General features: G+C 36.8%; 1 protein-coding gene across 1 annotated transcript; it reads left to right on the forward strand.

Moving 5' to 3' along the window:
• The first annotated feature begins 490 nt into the window (after nt 1-490).
• Nucleotides 491-22,047, forward strand: LOC100995955 (zinc finger protein 726). Its single transcript, XM_034946620.3, is given in 7 exon segments — nt 491-625; nt 4,623-4,749; nt 5,237-5,332; nt 17,674-19,419; nt 19,422-19,502; nt 19,505-19,576; nt 19,579-22,047. Coding segments are annotated over 7 exon segments (2,535 nt in total). The 5' UTR covers nt 491-622; the 3' UTR covers nt 19,989-22,047.
• The last annotated feature ends 835 nt before the right edge of the window (nt 22,048-22,882 follow it).

Consider the following 22,882-nt stretch of genomic DNA (forward strand, 5'->3'; position numbering starts at 1 on the left):
AACCAGCCTGGCTAACGTGGCGAAACCCCATCTCTACTAAAAAAACCCAAAAAACAAAAATTAGCCCGTTGTGGCTGTGTGCACCTGTAGTCCCAGCTACTATGGAGGCTGAGGCAGGAGAATCGCTTGATCCCGGAAGGCGAAGGTTGCAGTGAGCCGAGATCGCGCCATTGCACTCCAGCCTGGACAACAAGAGCGAAACTTTGGCTAAAAAAAAAATTATTCACATATTTAATACCTTGAAAAAAAGACAGCAAAGAAGAGAGAAAATTTTTCCGTGTTCTGGGATGGGCCTCGTTCAGCTCAGGGAGGAAGCCCCGCCTGAAAAGGCTGAGGCTTAGGCTGTCAATCTTTCTTCATTCAGCCCAACGTCTGATGACATCTTCTGTCACTCAGGGCCTTAGAAAGCGGGGTCTTAAACGTTATCCAATCAGAGACGCTGTCCTGGGAACTGTCCAATCAGGCACGCAGCTGCAGCGAATAGGGCGGCTTCCGGGATTTGGCGGGGCCTTTGTCTCTATCTGCGGCCGGAGCTCCAGGTCTCGTCCTCACTACTCTGTGTCTTCTGCTTTTAGGGGCGCAGCCTCTGTGGCCCTATGACCTGCCCCCTGGAAGCCTAGAAATGGTGAGAGTGCCGGGTCTGACATCCCGAGAGAGGGAACGGGGCTGGCTGGAACCGGTGGGAAGCGGCTGTGGCGGGACTCAGGCCTCCTCGCAGTCAGTTTTACAATCTGCGCCCGAGTTGTTGCCCAGCTCGGCCTCAGTCCCTTCAGCCGTAAGATGGCGGCTGCGCGGACAGCCGGGCTCCCGGGCGTTCTGTCTCTTCCCTGCGCAGTGACTGTGCCCTGGCTTGGAGCCCTCTTTGGGCGGCTCTGCACCAGTAGCCCCGCGTCTCTCCCAGATTGTGCAGGGACCATGGGAGGAACGTCAGGGCAGAATCCTGACTCCGGGTGCGGGTTCATGAATGGGAAGAGCTTTGGTCCGTGGGGTTTTCAGGCCATTTTTTCCTATTAAAAATTTATGGGCCTCACTGCAAAAACATTAAATAATTTAAAGTGTGATTCAAAAATTTTAGAGCACCTTGCTGTGGTTTGTAATTTGTATTCCATGGAAGGAAAAGTTTTTATAAGTTTCATGATAAAACCAAATTCCGTAATTGGCTAGGTACGGTTATGTAGATTTTGTTGTTATTTTGTTGTTGTTTTGTTTTCATTTTCTTTTTTTTTGAGACAGAGTCTCTGTTGCCCAGGCTGAAGTGCAGTATCGTGATCTCGGCTCACTGCAACCTCCACCTCCCGGGTTCAAGCGATTTTTCTGCCTCAGCCTCCCTAGTTAGTTGGGACTACAGGCGCCTGCCACCACATTTGGCAATTTTTTTAATTTTTAGCATAGACGGGGGTTTCACCGTGTTGGTCAGGCAGGTCTCGAACTCCTGACCTCAGGTGATCCACCCACCTCGGCCTTCCAAAGTTCTGGGATTACAGGCGTGAGCCACTGTGCCCGTCCTAGTTCTTAATTTTTACAATCAAGGTGGAAATATCATGGTTATGTAATCAGAGCTTAATTGGCAGTTTATAGTTGGTTAAGCGTTAAGCCTGAATTTTGTTTCTGCCAATGTAGTAATTTACAAAAAAATGCTCTTGAGTTTAGACTTTTTTTTTTAGAAGTAGAAATCCAGGGACTAGAGCCACCTCAATCTAATTTCCTGCCACTTAATGGTTTTCATGCTCCACAGGGGACTGATTTTTTTCCTGAATTTTTCACAAGTGTCCCAAGCAGGGCCTCAAGTCTGCCCCTCATCCCCTATTCCTCCAGCCTGACTGGCTTGCAGTAAAATACTAAATTTCCAGTTTTGTCTGACGTTGCCAAATGCCAGTTTCTCCTCCCTAATTGACTTTATCAACTATTTGTCCTTGAGTGTACATATTGATACCTATTTTAATGAATCTTTTTTTTTTTTTTTAAAGTATTTGAGACAGAGCCTTGCTCTGTTGCAGTGCAGTGGCTGGAGTGCAGTGGCATGACTTAGGCTCACTGCAGCCTCCGCTTCCTGTGCTCAAACGGTTCTCATTTCTGTCTCCCAACTAGCTGGAATTACAGATGCCTGGCACCACGCCTGGCTAATTTTTGTATTTTTAGTAGAGACGGGGTTTCACTATGTTGGCCAGGCTGGTCTTGAACTTCTGGTTTCAAGTCATCCGCCTGCCTCGGCCTCCCAAAGAGCTCGGATTACACATGTGAGCTACCGTGCCTGGTGAATTAATTATTTTTTGACAAAGCATTTGATGGCACATTTAAAAAGATTTTTTTTCTAAATATTTCCTATGAGAATAAAGCAAAGAATAATCTGACACTATTGTAAAATATCTGTTTTTTTCTTTTATTTTACCTAGTCACAGATATCTTAGAATGTTTTTGGGTCAAGATTTTTTTTTTTTTTTTGAAACTATATAGGGTGACGTGTCTTCAGTCACCCTTCAGTTTTAGCTTGGACCTGGGTTTCAGTACTGTATGGGGGATAAACCACGATACCCACTGTGGCTATGTCTGCTAGAGTGTCTAGTGAATATCAGCTGCTGGGTCATTTTCTCCCATAGGACAACCTGAGTTATTGAGTGTAGCTTCTCAAGTGTGCAGGTGGTTGCCCTGAGGCTAAGAGGCATTTCCTGGTGCACTTTTGTTTTTTTAAAAAAACTTAATTCCTTGAGACATTAATATTGTCTTCACCCAACCCAGCTTTCATTTCTTGGAAACACATTGCTGGTCAGCCAATAGCTACAAGCATTGAGGAGAAAAATAATTTCTGCATCCTGGATTCCTTTAGGGGGCAGAAAAATAGTGCAAGAAAAATAGTAAAAAATTTCTATTAAAAAAATTAGTATTCCAAAAGACCAAAAAACCACCAAAAACCAAAAAACTGACTCCACTGTGGTGGTGTAAGAACTTGCAGAGTAAAATGCGCCTGAGGCACTCACTGGGTCATAGTTCAGAGTCTCCTGAGAGGGGTTATTGAGCACTTAAGTGAGCAGGATGGGGTGGGACAATCAACTAATTGAATGGCCTGACTTGACACATGAGTAAAACATATCTGTACCTTGAAAGGATTTGTTCATTTGCTGCTTAAGCTGCAGGAGGGTGCCCCTTGTAGGTTGCCATGAGAGTAAGCAGGAACAAAGGAAAGTAGGGGGGTTTTATTACCTCTAAGTAGCTTGTCCTTCTTACTGTGTCCTGTCTCCATTGGCTGGAGTTGGACGGCACAATCCATTTGGCTAAACCCGGTTGGCTAAGTGAAAAGTGCAGGAATGCGGTTATACCCGTGGCAAGGCAGGAAGATCAGTTTCAGTGGAAGTAGCCCTTGCGACCGGAGGGGTAATTCACAGAGTGGGTAGCAGGTGTGGGATGTGGCTCCATAGATAAGAACTGGCGAGAAAGTTGTTTACCAGGGAAGGGGGAACACAGAGAGTAAGGAAGTCTGGCCTTGAAAGCAAGGGAAAAAAGGGCAAAGAAACTTAAGCAAGCTAAACTTTTGAAGAATAATTTCTTACAGTATTCAACATCTATGCATTACACGATTAAGAAAAGGCTCATTTAAACAGGATGGCATTTATTACCCAGAAAGTTCTGAAAAAACTATCGGGAGATACCTGCTTATTAGGGTGCTAAAAAAAGACTACTTAAAATCACTATTAAAAATTGTAGAACATGGAAGATATCTGTATCTTGGAGTTTCCATAAAAATGATGTTTTCTTATGGCTAAATTCAGACTGTAATTTGCTTTAGTGGGGGTAATATCTCAGTAGTGATGCTGTGTCCTGCGTGCATCAGCACACTATAAAGACTTGTCCTAGTGCAGTTGATGTTAATTCCATAAGCTCTCTTACAGAATTTTTTTGTATGGAGTTATTTTTCTCTTCCTCATTAAGTATCTTCATGCAGCTGATGTGCATAAACCATCACACTTAAATGGCAGCTGCCTGTTTTTTTTTTTAGGTATTCTTTGCATTTATCTTTTGTTGGTAAATGAAAGCTCCATCTTTGTTTACAGGCCAGAAAAACGGAAAAAAAAACACAGACTCTTCCACTTACTGGATGTTTGACAAAATAGTCTTTTGGGGCCAAAACATTTGCATTACTAATGAGCTTGATAGAGATTCAGTAACTCAGACTTTATTTCAGATCTTCTGAAAAAATACTCTGCATTAACGAGATGTCCAGTTTATTGTACACATTTAAATTTGAGTGGTACCTTCTAACTCAACATGTTTATTTTGTCTGAAAAATATAAACAGCTGTCTTTTTCATCTGAAAAATATACACAACTCATTCAGTATTATGTAAATACTGCACTCAAAAATGTACATGTTAGTACATTTTTACACTTTATCATTCAGAAAAGTATCATATATACACTGATGTTCTCGATATTATGCCAGTCTCTTTTCTCAGAGTTAGAGAATACATTAGAAAATGTTTGTGTTTTGACAATTATTTTATTGGATAATTTCAGTCCCTCTTATAAGTTAGAATCAATTCTATTCACTTTCTGATTTTACCTTGAGTCAAATGAAAAATTCTGCCCATAGCCACTTTGTAAATATGTGTGTTTGTGTGTATTTTCCAGGGACTGTTGACATTTAGGGATGTGGCCATAGAATTCTCTCTGGAGGAGTGGCAGTGCCTGGACACTGCACAGAAGAATTTATATAGGAATGTGATGTTAGAGAACTACAGAAACCTGGCCTTCCTGGGTGAGGATAACTTTAATACAAAATTTTTAATGTAAACTAAAGCTTTTATTTTTCTTTTGTAGTATGTTTTCTGGTAATTTATGCTTTCCTATTTCTGTTTTCAAGAAAATCCTGGGGATTTGTCTGTTTAGAAAAAATTTCTTCAAGATGTTTCATCCTGACCTGAAATTTCCACATTCCTGAGCTGATCTGTGTCTTTCGCTTCAGATTAGTGGTAATTTCAGAACCTTAGTGGCATAAAATATTGTTATTCACACCTTAAAATCCAAGTGCCATTACCAATTTTTGCTTCAGTAGTACCAGGCAGTGAAATTAAGAACCTACAAAATTAAAATATTCTGTAAATATTTAAAAATTTCTGTTATAAATTAGTATATGGGATAAATTTATTAGAATATTCTATTATATCCCTTTTACTTTGCACATTACTGAGTTGGTAGTTGGAGAATATGAGCAAGATTCATGTTAATTATTTTTAATAAAACAGGTATTGCTGTCTCTAAGCCAGACCTCATCATCTGTCTGGAGAAAGAAAAAGAGCCCTGGAATATGAAGCGAGATGAGATGGTGGATGAACCCCCAGGTAGGTGAGAGTGAATACAACAGACGACCTGGATGAGAGGTCCAACGTCAAGAAGAAAGCCAGTCTTTAAAGTGATTTGGAAAGCTGCGTTCCAAAGGAAACTGTTTCTGGAAAGCCTGAAATTTTTTAAAAAATAAACTCTCACATAGGGGCATCTTCTGCTTATGCTTATAAAATATCTAAGAATTCTACTGTCCCTTCAATGATCTTCCTTAACATTTACAGTGACAGCCAAAGTACTGTTCATGGCATATAAAAGAGCGTACAATCTGACTTTTTTTTCTTGTTTTTGTGGACAGATAGATATCTGCATAATTTTGAGACACTCTATGTTAAAATTTTTTTTTTGTTTTAGAAGGAGTTTCGCTTTTGTGGCCCATGCTGGAGTGCAATGGCGCGATCTCGGCTCACTGCAACCTCTGCCTCCCGGGTTGAAGTGATTCTCCTGCCTCAGGCTCCTGAGTAGCTGGGGTTACAGGTGCACACCACCACAACTGGCTAATTTTTTGTATTTCTAGTAGAGACAGAGTTTCATCATGTTGGCCAGGCTGGTCTCCCGACCTCAGGTGATCCACCCACCTCAGCCTCCCAAAGTGCTGGGATTACAGGTGTGAGCCACCATGCCTGGCCTGTCTTTTTGCACGAGAGTAGTGGTTTCTGTTTCATTAGGGGTTTTTGTTTGTTTGTTTGTTTTTCTGCTCATTTCATCCTGTTTTTTTTTCTTGCTTTCTTTTTTTTTTTTGTTTATTTAATATGGCCGTTTTTACTTCCTGCAGAAAGGGTACACTCGCCAGCAGTTTTGCCATGAGAGTACACTGAGCAAAGGAGACAGGGTCATTTATAACCTGATGTGTCCACTCTGCTGCTGTGTCCAGTTTCCATTGGCTGGAACGGGCATCCTGTTTTCATTACTATAGCCTTGAAATATAGTTTGGGCCATGCGTGGTCGCTCACGCCTGTAATCCCAGCATTTTGGGAGGCCAAGGTGGGTGAATCACGAGGTCACGAATTTCAGACCAGCCTGGCCAACATGGTGAAACCCCATCTATACTAAAAATAAAAAAATTAGCTGGGCTCGGTGGTGGGCACCTGTAATCCCAGCTACTCAGGTGGCTGAGGCAGGAGAATTGCTTGAACCCGGGAGCCAGAGGTTGCAATGAGCTGAGATCATGCCACTGTACTTTAGCCTGGGCGGCAGAGCAAGACTCTCTCTCTCTCTCTCTCTCTCTCTCTATATATATATATATATATAGTTTGAAATTATAAAGTATAATGTCCTTCTGCTTTGTTCTTTTTCCTCAAGATTGCTTTGGCTATTCAAAATTTATTGTGGTTTCGTGTACATTTTAGGATTGTAATTTTCATTACTGTGAAAAACTGGAATTTTGACAGGGAGTTTATTGAGTCTAGAGATCACCTTAGATAATATGGCAGTTTCACAATACTTATTCTTTCAATAGAAATAAAATATTTTTAAATTTATTTGTGTCCTCTAATTTTTTTATTGCTATATCTTTCACTTAAAAGATTTATGAGCTGCTTGGTTAAATTTGTTCTAAAATTGATTATTTTATTGCTATTGTAAATAAGAATGTTTTTTCCTCTATTTTATCAGAGAGATGGTTTTAAGTGTATGGAATGATAACTTATAATTGTATGTTAATTTCATATTTTGCTAATCAACTGAGTGTATTCATTAGTTTAAAGAGGTTTTAATGTACTTTTTTATATATAAGATGACATAATCTACAAACAGTGATGTTTTACTTATTGGTCTTCAATTTCAGTGACTTTAAATTTTTGTTTTGACTACTTCTTCTTTCACATACTTTCAGTGCTATGTTAAAATAGAAGCATTGACAATAAGAGACAATAGTATTGCGTTGGTGTCTGTAAATTTGAAGGAGCAAACACCTCTTCAGGATTTTATAAACTGGTTTCAGAAACTAAAAATCTATTGTCGTTGTACCCCCAGGGTGATAGAATATCCTCTGGGTTTGTAGTGAAGAGGGGTTGTAGCTTGGTCTTAAGTCTGCTGGGTTTGCACAAGGGTCCACTTTTAGTTGTCTTGTTAAACAGGGCTTGGATATTTGTAATTCTCATTTAAATTTTAGACAGAGTGAATATCCTTCAGGACTTTGCTCTGAAGGGCAGACCCAAGGGCAGGTTTCTGCAGTCAGGTCTGTATATGGTGTTCTTTATATCAGGATGTGGATGAGCATGGCTTTCACCCAGTACAAGAGAGGATTTTCCCAGGTCACTTTGGATTTCTACATAGGCAGAACTGGCCATGAACTGTGGCTCAGGGAGCTGGAACTGAGTCATGGAACTGCTTCAGGGACCACAGGAAAGGCCAAGGTCTGAGGCCTGCTGCATGGCTATAAATGGAGGTCTTCCTCCAGGCCTCTGGAAGGGCAGGACCCCCGCTGCCCGCTGGCTCCCAAGACTGTGGCTGTGAAGAGTTTGGGATGGTTACAGAGTAAGTTTAAAATTCTCAGTGGAACCAAGTTAGGTGGAGCACTTTCTTGTCTGTAACCAAAAACAGTGGTCATGTAGTTTGCAACCTGAACGGAGGCCTGCCTTCTGAACAGAATTACCTTGAATCTTGGGCTTTAGCAGAATTTCACAACTCCTTTCCTGGATCTCAGAGCTCTCTTAAAGGCATTTATTTTTGAGATGAGGTCTTGCTACATAATCTAGGCAAGTCTTAATATTTTGACCTCAAGCAATTCTTCAACTGTAATGCACCATGTAGTTTTCATTACAGGTGCGAACCATGATGCCTGGTTCTCTCATAAAAGCATTTTTGTCAGGAATGGATGACAAATTTTCTTGCTGTCAGGGGATAAGCAAATAGGTCACCTTTTTTTTTTTTATCTTATTAATGCCGCTCTCCATATAAATTTTTACTTTCTATTTTCTACTTCAAATTTGTCTGTAATTTTAGATTCAGACATTTAGGACAATATACTAGAATTTACATGTTGTTCCTGAATTAAATTAGATAATACGCAGGCAGGCAAGAAGGATTTACAGAATTTTCAACCACTTTTGTCAGCCTATAACTAAATAACATAATTTATTCCCCAAATATTTGTTTCATATATGAGGCTCAAACCATATTCTGCTAAATATATATATAATTTAGCAATGTAAGGCTATTTGCTTCTAAACTTGGATTACAGTAGTTTTATTTTGTGTAAAAATAGCATATATTTAAAACATAAAAATTGGCATGAATTTCTTTTAAATGCTTATCTATTAAAAGTTTCTTATTAGCATCTCCTATTTATGATTGTACTGCATTTTCTCTGAAATTTTATTGCCATACAATAGATGCCAGTAATTTTTTTTTTTTTTTTTTTTTTTGAGATGGAGTCTCGCTCTGTCACCCAGGCTGGAGTGCAGTGGCGTGATCTTGGCTCACTGCAACCTCCGCCTCCCAGGTTCACGCCATTCTCCTGCTTCAGCCTCCTGAGTAGCTGGGTCTATAGGTGCCGACACCGTGCTTGGCTAATTTTTTGTATTTTTAGTAGAAACAGGGTTTCACCGTGCTCTCGATCTCCTGATCTCGTGATCTGCCCGCCTCGGCCTCCCAAAGTGCTGGGATTACAGATGCCAGTAATTTAAAATGCCTGCCTTCCATGAATGCACAGTTACAGTCAAACATTACAGTTATCTAGACAAATTATTTGTTAATGTACATAAATGTTGCCAACTAGTTGTAATGAGTAAACATTTCTGTTATTGTGTTGCAGTTTTATATTAGTGTTTTTTTGTAGTGTAAGTTTCCTAACATCAGTTTATTGTGCCTATTGGTTTTTTATATTATGTTTTGTATACTTTAAGTTAATGTGGAGTTTAATTAAAAGATAAATGAGCCATGTCTATCACAATCAAATTATATATGTGTGTGTGTGTGTTTATATCTACAAATATGACCCCAATTTTGGTTATACCTTGTATATATTCTTTCTTAGCTCTTTTTTTTTTTTCTTTGAGAGGAAGTTTTACTCTTGTTGCCGAGACTGAAGTGTAATGCACGATCTTGACTCACTGCAACCCCTGTCTCCCGGGTTCAAGTAATTCTCCTGCCTCAGCCTCCTGAGTAGCTGGGATTACAGGCACGTGCCACCACACCTGGCTAATTTTGTATTTTTTTTTTTTTTTTTTTTTAGTAGAAATGGTATTTCTCCATGTTGGTCAGGCTGGTCTCAAACTCCTGACCTTAGTTGAAATGCCCACCTTGGCCTCTGAAAGTGCTGGGATTATAGGCGTGAGCTGCCTTGCCTGGCCTCTTAGCTCATTTTCAATGTTGGTTTTATCTTGTCTAAGTTAGTAGCCTTGGAAATAGTCTTATTTTCACCATGTATTTAATGATGAATATATATTTTCTTTCTGTGAGATAATTCTTTTGTGATTTGAAGGTAATTTTTAAAAAAGATTCATAATCCTGTATTGTCTCCAGTTTTTAAAAAAATAATTGTTTTAAAAAAACATATAATTTACCTTCTTAAATCCATTTAAATATACATGTCAGGGCGAGGCAATGTGGTGGATCCCTTCTGTAAAACCAGGATTTTGAGAGGCCAGGACAGGAGGATTGCTTGAGCCCAAAAGATTGAGACCAACCTGGGTAAAATATGGAGACACCCTCTCTACAAATATTTTTTTTTCTAAGAAATAGCAAGGCATGGTGGTGTGCACCTGTGGTCCCGGCTACTTGAGAGTTTGAGGGTCAGGATTACTTGACACTGGGAGTGTGAGGCTGCAATGAGCCATAATTGTCCCATTGTACTCAAACTTGGGTGACAGATTGAGACCTTGTCTTAAAAAAAAAAAAAAGGTGTATATTTCAGGCATATCATGTATATTCACATTGTTATGCAAAAGACTTCTTGAAATTTTACATCTTGTAAAACTAAAACTCAATATCCATTAAATAACATTTACCCATTTTATGCTCTCTTTAGCCCTTGAGAAGCACTTTTCCACTTTCTGTTTTTACAAGTGTAATTGTCTTATATATCTCATATAAGTGAAATCGTAACATCGATCATTTCTTTACTGGTTTATTTCAGTTGGCATAATATTCTCAAAGTGTATCTTCAAACGTGACGATTTTTTTTCAAGGCTGAATAATATTCCATTGTATCAAATATGTCTTCAAGTTCCTATGTTATATATTTTAGATATAGATTCATAAATGGAATCACTTTATTTAATAATTTATATTATTTGAAGTACATTTATAACATTATAAAATAATTGGTACATCTTTATTTTCCACCGACAATCAACCCAACTAACTTTTGTATTTTTAGTAGAGACGGGATTTCACCATGTTGGTCAGGCTGGTCTCAAACTCCTGACGTTGGGATTCACCCACCTCTGCCTCCCAAAGTGCTGGGATTACAGGCTTGAGCCACCACGACTGGCCAAGGGTTTTATTTTTATTGCATCATCAACAGATTTGGTGTTTTCAAAAAATTTATAGTGGCCATTTAAATGAGTGTGAGGGGATTTTGTTTTTTATTATGACTTTTAGGCATTTCTCTACAAATTAGTTTTGAGTGTCCTTTCAAATTTTTGATGAAAATTTATTTCAATTTGTCTATTTCTAAATAAAGTTATTCAATTTTATTGTTCAGTTTTTCTTTTCTTTTTTTTTTTCTTTTTGGGAGATGAAGTCTTGCTCTGTTGCCCAGGCTGAAGTGCAATGGTGAGATCTTGGCTCCCTGCAACCTCCGCCTCCTGGGTTCAAGCGATTCTCCCGCCTCAGCCTTGTGAGTAGCTGAAATAACAGGCGTGTGCCACCATGCCTGGCTCATTTTTGTATTTTTAGTAGAGACAGAGTTTCACCATGTTGGTCAGGATGGTCTGGAACACCTGTCCTCGTGATCCACCTGCCTCTGCCTTTCAGTGTGCTGCAATTACAGGTGTGAGCCACCACACCCGGCTATTGTTTGGTTTAAAAAGTTTATAGTTTTTGAATATTGACTCCTATCACATGTAATTTGTAAATATTTTCACCCATTTTCTAGAATGCATTATCCATCTTTTAAATACTTATATGTGCAGAAATGTTGAAGTGTAGTGTAGTTAAATTTTTTGTTTTTTTCTTTGGTGCTCATGCATTTAATTTTATATCTAAGAAAATGGCCCCAAGACTGATGTGTTTTCCCTATATATTTTAAAGAGATTAAGAAGTTATCCGGTCGGGTGCGGTGGCTCATGCCTGTAATCCCAGCGCTTTGAGAGGCTGAGGTGGGCGGATCATAAGGACAGGAGTTCAAGACAATCCTGGCCAACATGGTGAAACCCCGTCTCTACTAAAAATACAAAAAAATTAGCTGAGCGTGATGGCGTGCATGTTAATCCCAGCAACTCAGGAGGTTGAGGTGGGAGAGTCACTTGAACCCAGGAGGCGGAGGTTGTAGTGAGCCGACACCATGCCACTGCACTCCACCTGGGGTGCACTTCAGCCTGGGCAACAGAGCAAGACTCTGTCTCCAAAAAAAAAAAAAAAAAAAAAAAGTTATCTTCCTATGTCTAATGAAAAGATTTTTCACATATGGTATAGAGAAATAATCGAACTTCATTTTATCGTTATGGATGTTCAGCTTTCAACATAATTTTTTGAAAAGATTATCTTTTTTCTACTGTGTGCTCATGTTAATTTTGTGGGAGATTATTTGGCCTTACACAGAAGGGTTCATTTCTGGGCTCTCTATTCTGTTCTTTCATCTCTTTATCTGTCTTTGTGTCAGTACCAAATTGTTTTCGTTATTGTTGCTTTTAATGTGTTTCAAAATCAGAAAATATAATGACTCTGTTGTTTTTCATGGGTGTTTGTCTATAGTTCATAATAAAATTTTAACATTTTAAACAATGTTTCCGTAAAAAACCCCTATTTGGATTTATATAAAAATTATTATTTTTTGAGATGGAGTCTTGCTCTGTCGCCCAGGCTGGAGTGCAGTGGCACTATCTCAGCTCACTGCAACCTCTGCCTCCCAGGTTCAAGCAATTCTCCTGTCTCAACTTCCAGAGTAGCTGGGATTACATGCCCAGCTAAATTTTTTTGTATTTTTAGTAGAGACGGGGTTTCACTGTGTTGCCCAGGCTGGTTTAGAATTCCTGAGTTCAGGGAATCCACCCGCCTCAGCCTCCCAAAGTGCTAGGATCACAGGTGTGAGCCACCTCACCCGGCCATAAAAATTATATTAAATATGTCTACCACTGTAGGTTGTATTGACATTTTGAAAAATTAATGTTTTTTTATTCCTGAGCAAAAATATGTTGAAAAGTGTGTTTTATTTTTATATATTTTTATATTGTTCAGTTTTACTTTTAATTTCTAGTTTAATTCAGTTTTGGTCAGACAACACAAAGTGTGTAATTTTGGTCTTCTTAAATTTATTTGTTATTGTTGTGTTTGTTGTGGTTTTTGTTTGGATACAGGATCTTACTCTGTCACGCAGGCTGGAGTGTACTGGCATGATTTTGGCTCACTGCAGCCTCAACCTACTGGGCTCAAGTGATCTTTCCACCTCAGTGTCTCCAGTAGTTGGGACTACAAACATAAAGTACCATGTCTGAATAATTCTTTGATTATTTGTAGGGATAGAGTTGCCCAGGTCGGCCTCAAACTTTTAACTCCAAGTGATCCTCCCACCTTGGTCTCTCTAAGTGTTGGGATTATAGGCATGAGCTACACCACCCAGCTGGCATTCTTAAATTTGATAAAACTTAGTATGTGTCCTAACAGAATACACCAGCTGCAAATAAGAATATTGTGTATTTTCTTGCTTTTGACTGGAAAGTTCTGTACTCATCTGTTAAACCTAGTTGGTCTATAATATGGTTTTGATGTTCATGTCCTCCAAACCTTATGATTAAATGCAATTTTTAATGTTGGATGTGAGACCTGGTGGGAGGTGTTTGGGTCATGGGGGCAAAGTCCTCATAGATAGCTTGGCACCATCCTCTCAGTAATAAAAATGTTTACATTCCATTAATTCAAATGAAAGCAGGTTTATTAGAAGAACCTGGCTCCTTCGCCTCATACTTGCTCTGTCTCTCATCATGTAATATGTGCAGTTACTCTTCGCCTCATACTTGCTCTGTCTCTCATCATGTAATATGTGCATTTACTCTTCGCCTTCAACCATGACTGTAAGCTTGGTGACACTCTCACCAGAAGCAGATGCTGACACACTTTCTACAGTCTGCTAAATTGTGAGCCAAATAAATATTATTTCTTTATAAGTTATCCACTCTCCAGTATTCACCTATATGCAAAATAATTGATACAGTCTATAATGTTGTCTAGGTTTTCTGTTTTCTTACTTTTTGTTTAATGTGAATTTTCTATTACGGAAAATGGGGTCTTGATGTCTACAATTATTATGTTGCTATGTATTTCTTGCTTTACTTTTGTCAATATTTGCTTTATATATTTTGGAGCCCCGATGTTGTACATACACATACAGATAGATAGATAGATAGATAGATAGATAGATAGATAGATATAGTAGTTATAAATTTGTGGTAATATCAACCCATTTTACCAATATATACTACCAATGTTTGTCTCACGTTAGCACTTGACTTAAAATATATTATGTCTAAAACCCAAGTGTAGTTACTATTTTCATAAAATACAGGTTTTTGCACTATGTAATTTTCAGCCTATTTGACTCAATGCTAAAATGAGTCCCTTGTAGGTAGCATATGGTTTGCTTTTTCTTAAGCCACTAAAGCATTTTATTTTTTCTTTTTATAATTTCATTTATTTACTTGTTTATTCATTTATTTTTGAGATAGGTCTCACTCTGTCAACCAGGCTGGTTTGCAGTGTTGTGATCATGGCTCACAGCAGCCTCAGTTTCTCAAACTCAGAAGATTCTGTCATTTCAGCCTCTCAGGTAGCTGGGTTACAAGTGTGTAGCATCACACCTAGCTAGTTTTTTTTGTATTTATGGTTGAGACAGAGTTTTGCCGCATTGCCAAGGCTGGTCTCAAACTTCTGAGATCCAGTGATCAGCCCATCTTAACCTCTCAAAGTCCTGAGATTATATTTTTTTCTATTAAGTAGTTTAATTTATATTTAAAATTATTTATTAAAAATGAAGTTACTACTTTTATTGTGATTGTTTTATGTGTTCCTCAGTGGTATTTTTTATATGTTAGTTTATTGCCTTAAATTTCATTTTAATTGTGTAGTGATGTGCTTCAATTATTTTTTATATCTTGTTTTGCATAGTTTCTATAAATATTATCTTCATAATCATCTTGTGTATCAGTCTGTTTTTATGCTGCTAATGAAGACATACCTGAGACTGGGCAATTTAGAAAAGAAAGAGGTTTATTGGACTTACAGTTGTGTGTGACTGGAGAGACCTCACAATCATGGTGGAAGGTGAAAGGCATGTCTCACATGGTGGCAGACAAGAGGGGGAGCTTGTGCAGGAAAACTCTGCCTTATAAAGCCTTCAGATTTCATGAGACTTATTCACTATCATGAGACCAGCACAGAAAAGACCTGCCCCCATGATTCAATTACCTTCCACCACGTCCCTCCCACAACATGTGGGAATTAAAGATGAGTCTTGGGTTGGGACATGGCCGAACCATATCATCTTAAAAAATGGAGTTTACATGAGACATCTTAAAATTAAAACAATATATTTATATCTCATGACAACTTCAGTTGAATATAAAGATTATACCTCTATATTTTTCAGTTTATTAATGTTAAAATTATTTTATATTGTGTATTAACATATTTATGCAGGTTTTTATTCTGTTTTAAATATTCTACAGAATAGCTTTAAGAGTTATATGCATCATCATTATAATAGTAAAAATTTCTATATTTGTATATTTACATTTAATAGAGAGCTTTATTTTATATATGGTTTTATGATGCTGTCCAGTAGTATTTTTAAACAAAATGGACTCATTATAGCAGTTCTTATAATATGTAGAGTCTCACTGTATTACTCAGGCTGACCTGAAACTCCTGGCCTCTAGTGTTCTGATAGCCTTGGCTTCCTAAAACTGTAAAATTAGAGGCATGAGCCACGGTGCCTGGCCACCATGTACCATTTTTTTTGGTAGAACTGTGCTACTGGTGATGAACACCCTTACCTTTTATTTTGGATTTTTAAATTTTCATCTTTTTAAAGAGAAATACATTTAAATCAAATATTATTGGTTAGAAATATTTTTTCCTTTTATTACATCAAAATTTGGGAATTTTTATCTTCAAGTAATCTCTATGTTATTTTTTTCCCATATTCTTCTTCAGAGATTTTCTTAATGAATATATTGATCTAGTTGATGGTATCCAATCACTTTTACATTCCATGTTTTAATTTTGTTTTGGAAGTTTATATTTTTATGTTATATATTTTAGGGTATGCTACCACACATCCATTAATTGTGTTTTGATTTTTTAGTATATATTATAATTGTGCATGCCAGTATTTTAACTTTATATAATTTAAGACATTGTGGAGCAAAATCATATATGAATTATCCATATGTCTTTTTCTGATAGAATTATCTGTATGTTTGTTTGCCTGTATAAATGTTATCCTTGTATTTTTTTAATAACGTGTATATTTGTTGTGTAAGTTTGTTGTGAATGGTTTTCTAATCCTGTGTAGATGTGAAGTCATAAAATTCTTGTAATTTCAACATCCTATTTATTTGTGAGTCTATGTAATTTTTATGTGGTAGAAACATTTTTGGATTTGAATATAATTTAAAACAATCATAATTATTTATCTCTTTTAGGTATTATTGTTTATTTTTGCTTGTCCAAAAAACACGACAAAATTTACCACAAAATATTTTTAAATATTCAGTTTAGTCATATTAATTATCTTGACATTGTAATGCAACATATTGCTAAAATGTTTCTATCTTGCAAAGCTAAATCTTAACACATATTAAACAGCTACCAATTTTTCCTTCTTTTTTTCTTTATTGAGATGGAGTCTTATTCTGTCACCCTCACTGGAGTGCAGTGGCGTGATCTCAGCTCACTGCAACCTCCACCTTCCAGGTTCAAGCAATTTTAGTGCTTCAGCCTTCTGAGTAGCTGGGGCTGCAGGCACCTGCCACCATGCCCAGCTAATTTTTTGTATTGTTTTAGTAGAGATGGGGTTTCACCCTGTTAGCCAGGATGGTCTTGATCTCCTGACCTCATGATCCACCTGCCTCAGCCTCCCAAAGTGCCGGGATTACAGGCATGAGCCACCGCCCCCCAGCCAAAACTGAGCTTCTTTATTTTTACATCATTTTTTCTAACTTTTAGGATCTGTTAGTTTCCTTTTGTATTTTTTACCTCCACAGTTTCTGTTTTTATGAAATGTTAAATATTTTTGTTCTCGTCCTCATTTTTGTGATTTTCCATACTTGTCTCTGTTCCTGTTTTAATCAGTATTATTCAATTTATTACCAATTCTTAAAATTAATGTATAAATCTTATTTTTTATGTTTTCTTTCATAAAATTTTATGATATTTTTGGTGGGATGATACTGCCATATTTTGTATATATTATAAGCTTTCAGTTTTTTACATTAAAAAAATCTACCTGTCAAAATTTTTATAATGTGGCTTTGTCCTGGCATAGTCTGAAAACAATTGTCTTGGCTCATCATTATGGCAGTTTTTCAAACATATTCTTAGGACCTGTATTGTCTGAAATTTTGTGTTCAGTTTTTAGTTAAGAGAGTTTATTCATATTACTTCGTAGGAGTCAGTAATCACTTGCTACACCTGTTCCTTTTCTGTGGTACTGCAGTCTGGTGGCTGCTGGAACATTTCTCTTTGGTCTCAGCAGACTCAAACTCTCATTCCAAAGTATACCACCATTTCTGTCAGCACTTTATGTCATGAGAGACAGAAAACAGTGTCAGAAAAAAGCCCCTAAAAGCCAGAAATGATAATGAATGTGCCAGTATTTTACCTTTCTTTTAAAACAGAAATCAAGAGTTTGCAATTTACTTCTAAAGGCACTGTGTTATAGTGGGAAGCAGGAAAATCTGTGTTGGGTAAATTTAGACTTTTCTTTTTCTTCTATGTGGTTTTTTGCATTGTGCTCTTCTGGAACACTGCACACAGTTAACTGATTTATAAATTTCCCACAGATGTATTTTGGTTTGTAAGTTTTTGTTACATTTAAATGTCTATGAAAGAATTAGGGTCTGTGGTATTTTGCAAAACCATCTTGTTTATGTGGGTTGTATAATTTTATAGGTAAGATTTTTAAACTATATTTATGTCAGGATAGTAAGTGGAGTAAATTATTTTAATTTTTTTTTAGGTATATGTCCTCATTTTTCTCAAGACATTTGGCCAGAGCAGGGCGTGGAAGATTCTTTTCAAAAAGTAATACTAAGAAGATTTGAAAAATGTGGACATGAGAATTTACAGTTAAGAAAAGGTTGTAAAAGTGTGGATGAGTGTAAGGTACACAAAGAAGGTTATAATGGACTTAACCAGTATTTCACAACTACCCAGGGCAAAGCATCTCAATGTGGTAAATATTTGAAAGTCTTTTATAAATTTATAAATTTAAACAGATATAAGATAAGACATAATAGAAAGAAACCTTTCAAATGTAAAAATTGTGTCAAATCATTTTGCATGTTTTCACACAAAACCCAGCATAAAAGCATATATACTACAGAGAAGTCCTACAAATGTAAAGAATGTGGAAAAACCTTTAATTGGTCCTCAACCCTTACTAATCATAAGAAAACTCATACTGAAGAAAAGCCCTACAAATGTGAAGAATATGGCAAAGCTTTTAATCAATCCTCAAATTATACTACACATAAAGTAACTCATACTGGAGAGAAGCCTTACAAGTGTGAAGAATGTGGCAAAGCATTTAGCCAATCCTCAACGCTAACCATACATAAGAGGATACACACTGGAGAGAAACCCTGCAAATGTGAAGAATGTGGCAAAGCATTTAGCCAACCCTCAGCACTAACCATACATAAAAGGATGCACATTGGAGAGAAACCCTACAAATGTGAAGAATGTGGCAAAGCATTTGTATGGTCCTCAACCCTAACTAGACATAAGAGGCTGCACACTGGAGAGAAACCCTACAAATGTGAAGAATGTGCCAAAGCTTTTAGCCAATTCGGACACCTTACTACACATAGGATAATTCATACTGGAGAGAAACCCTACAAATGTGAAGAATGTGGCAAAGCATTTATATGGCCCTCAACCCTAACTAAACATAAGAGGATTCACACTGGAGAGAAACCCTACAAATGTGAAGAATGTGGCAAAGCTTTTCTTCGATCCTCAAATCTTACTAAACATAAGATAATTCATACTGGAGAGAAACCTTACAAGTGTGAAGAATGCGGCAAAGCATTTATATGGTCCTCAAACCTTACTGAACATAAGAAAATTCATACTAGAGAGAAACCCTACAAATGTGAAGAATGTGGTAAAGCATTTAGCCGATCCTCAGCCCTAACTATACATAAGAGGATGCACACTGGAGAGAAACCCTACAAATGTGAAGAATGTGGCAAAGCTTTTAGCCAGTCCTCAACCCTTACTGCACATAAGATAATTCATACTGGAGAGAAACCCTACAAATGTGAAGAATGTGGCAAAGCATTTATATTGTCCTCGACCCTATCTAAACATAAGAGGATTCACACTGGAGAGAAACCCTACAAATGTGAAGAATGTGGCAAAGCTTTTAATCAATCCTCAAATCTTAGTACACATAAGATAATTCATACTGGAGAGAAACCTTTCAAGTGTGAAGAATGTGGAAAAGCATTTAATCGATCCTCAAATCTTAGTACGCATAAGATAATTCATACTGGAGAGAAACCTTACAAGTGTGACGAGTGTGGCAAATCATTTATCTGGTCCTCAACCCTTTTTAAGCATAAGAGGATTCATACTTGAGAGAAACCTTAAAAAGGGTAAAGAACGTGGCAAAGCATTTATATGGTCCTCAACGCTAAACATAAGAGGATGCAAACTGGAGAGAAACCCTATAAATGTGAAGAATGTGAAAAAGCTTTTAATCCTCAAATCTTACTAAACATTAGATAATTCACACTGGAGAGAAACCTTACAAGTGTGAAGAATGTGGGAAAGCTTTTAATCATTCTCAAATCTTACTACACATAAGATAATTCATACTGGAAATAAACCCTACAAATGTGAAAAATGTGGCAAAGCATATGGTCCACACCCCTAAGTAGACATAAGAGGATGCACGCTGGAGAGAAACCTTACAAATGTGAGGAATGTGGCAAAGCCTTTAAATGTTCCTCAACTGTTACTAAACATAAAATAATTCGTACTGAAGAGAAACCCTACAAATGTGAAAAATGTGGCAAAGCCTTTAAGCAGTCTTCAATCCTGAGTAACCATAAGAGAATTCAAACTGGTAAGAAACCCTGCAAGTCTGAAGAATGTGGGAAATCTTTTTTTTTTTCTTCCATTGCACCTTTATTGTTTATTCTGTTCACTGTTCAGAATTTTCATACAGTCTTTCTAGAATCAAGAAGGGTGTACAGTGGTATTCCTGCGGCTTTCTCTCCTCCACCTCCTTTCTTGTTTAGCAGCCTCCGGACCCCCAAAGGCTAAGGAATCAGACACACCGGATTTGGATAGGAGCCATGTGATCTCAGGGATATTTCTTGATCTCTCTGAGCCCTTTTTCCTTCTTCTGCAATGTGGGGAAAAGACTCTCTCACAGAGTTACTACCAGAATTCAATGACTCCAAGTATCCAAAGCATCTGGCACAGTGCCTGGGCACACAGTACGCCCAGATGCACCTTAGCTTCCTTCCTTCTGGCAGGGAAGAGAAGATACCTGATAAATCAAAGCCAGAGCCAGCTGCTTAGGGGCATTTGCTTTAAAAAGAGCCTGGTCCCTTTAACAGCGCCCAAGAAATGACTCTCTAATGGTGGAATTTCAGACACCATAGCATGGGTGAGGGAGAGATCTGGAGGCATAGACTATAGAAGTCTTAGAATCATTTGAATCCAGCCAGGCAGACTGCACTGCTTCTGCCCAGGGGCAAGGCTGGTGATACAGTTTGGCTGTAACCCCACCCAAATCTCATCTTGAATCCCCACATGTTGTGGGGAGAGACCCAGTGGGAGGTAACTGAATCACAGGGGCAGGTTTCCCATGGAATGTGGGAAATCTTTTAACCTGTCTTCAACTTCTATGAAACATAAGGTAATTCATACTGGAGTAAAACTACAAATGTGAAGAATGTGGCAAAGTGTTTTTCTGGTCCTCAGCCCTAACTAGACATAAGAAAATTCATGCTGGACAGCAACCCTACAAACGGGAAAAAATTGGCAAAGCCTTTAACCAGTCCTCACATCTTACTACAGATAAGATAACTAATATTGGAGAGAAATCTTACAAGTGTGAATAATATGGAAAGCCTAAAAAAGTCCTCAATTCTTAACAGATATAAGATTATTCATACTGAAGAGAAACTCTACAAATCTGAAAGATGTGCCCAGTGCCTTTGACAGCATCTCAAACTTTTCTAAACAAAATCATGCTGCTGACAAATCCTAGAAATGTGAAGAATGTGACAAAGCCTTTAAATGATTGTTACACTTCATTGTATGTAAGATCATTTATACTGGAAAAAACTACCAATGTGGACAATATGGCCAAGCTTCTAACCAATGCTCACAGCTTATTGCACCGGTAAGCATTTATATTTGAGAACAAATGTATAAATATAGACAAAGTAAAAAAGCCATTAATACCTGCTCACATCTTACTCAATATCAGAGTTCATACTGAATAAAAGCATTAAAAATCTAATTACCATCAAAAGATCAGAAAATATGCCTTTAAAGTGCAGAAGCGTATTTATTTTGAAAAAGCATTACAAATATGAAGAGAGTTGTAATACATTTACTTGTCTCACAGATCTTATTGTACACATTTTGTACTAGAGGAAAACCCTGAGGCAGTTATTAAAATTTTGTTCAACATCAGGAAGTTTATATTGAAGAAAACCCTGCAAATGTAATGAATTTGGAAAAACATTTTTTCAAAAACTACAAATTATGAAACACCAAAGGGTTCATACTAAAATATATTTTTTCAGATGCATTAAATATGAAAGATGTTCAATCCAAAATTAAGTCTATGTAAATATCAGGGAATAGTTCACAGTAGAAATATCTAGGGCACTCAAACTTTAGACATTACACTAAATCAGTGCTGAGTATAGGAATTAATACAAACTAAAGTTTGTGTAAACATTATTTGTATATAACTTTAAAAGAAGAATATTTTTTGGAGAGTTATAATTACAATCAAAGTATAACTTTTTTTGAAAATACAGAATTTTAAAAAAGCGAATAATGGAGTTAAACTCTTAAATTACTTCATGCTGTTTCATCATTCCTGGTGTATTCACATGTGAAAACATGTGACTAATTGTAGCTGCATTAAAGATATGAGAGATTATTTTTTATTAGGTAGGCCTTTATGACTTTTTCTATGGAAAGGTAAGGACATTAAAATGTAAGATACATGATGAAAATTTAAGTAGAGAGGCTCTTTGGGTTAACTTATAATGTTGAGTGATGCATGAGGTAGGTGTTCAGAGTAATATTTTTATGCATTATCATGAAAGAAAAACATTCTTTAGTTAACATTAAGTTAGTATTATGTTACTGTACTTTTATGGAATAATTTTTAAATTATTTTTATTTAATTAATAAAATTAATAAAATTCACAGTATATTTTTAAATTCTGTGTGAACTTAACTTTTCAATTCAGCATTTTTAACATGTTAAGTACTATCATGAATTCATTGAAGCGTTATGCCACTAACTTTAACCTATTCCACCTTACTCAATGGTGTAGGTAAAAGATGGTAACAATACACTATTTGGTAAGATAATGGACTGACATCTCTAGTAATCTTTTTGCCAGTGGCTTTAAATTGCCAATAAGTTAAAGAATGTTGTTCCTATAGGTTAAATTTTATTCTTATTTTTACATTTAAATTTATTTTTCTTAATTTTTGTGGATATGTAATATGTGTATATGCTTATGCCATATATGGCATATTTTGATACAGGCATGTGATATATAATAATCACATTAGAGGAAATGAGATATCCATTACCTCTAGCATTTATTCTTTATATTACAAGCAATTCAGTTCTTCAGTTTTAGTTATTTTTAAATGTACAATTAAATTGTTATTGACTACAGGGTCATTTTTATGGTCATAATGAAAATTATATACAAACATAAGTAAAATCCATACATTTCTGAATCCTGAATAAATATTTTTTAAAATTTTAATATATTTTTCTTTGAACATGTGGCCTCTGGCTGCAAGCACATATGGACTCTTAGTATTGATTTACATGGAATTAAATATACAGATCTATTAGTCTAAAGATAAATCTTAGATGTAAATAAATTATGGAGTGTGTTTGTGTTAGTGTAAGTTTGAAACTATTTTTAGCCAAAAAAAAGTAA

This window comes from Pan paniscus, chromosome 20 (assembly GCF_029289425.2).
Source record: "Pan paniscus chromosome 20, NHGRI_mPanPan1-v2.0_pri, whole genome shotgun sequence".
NCBI lineage: Eukaryota > Metazoa > Chordata > Mammalia > Primates > Hominidae > Pan > Pan paniscus.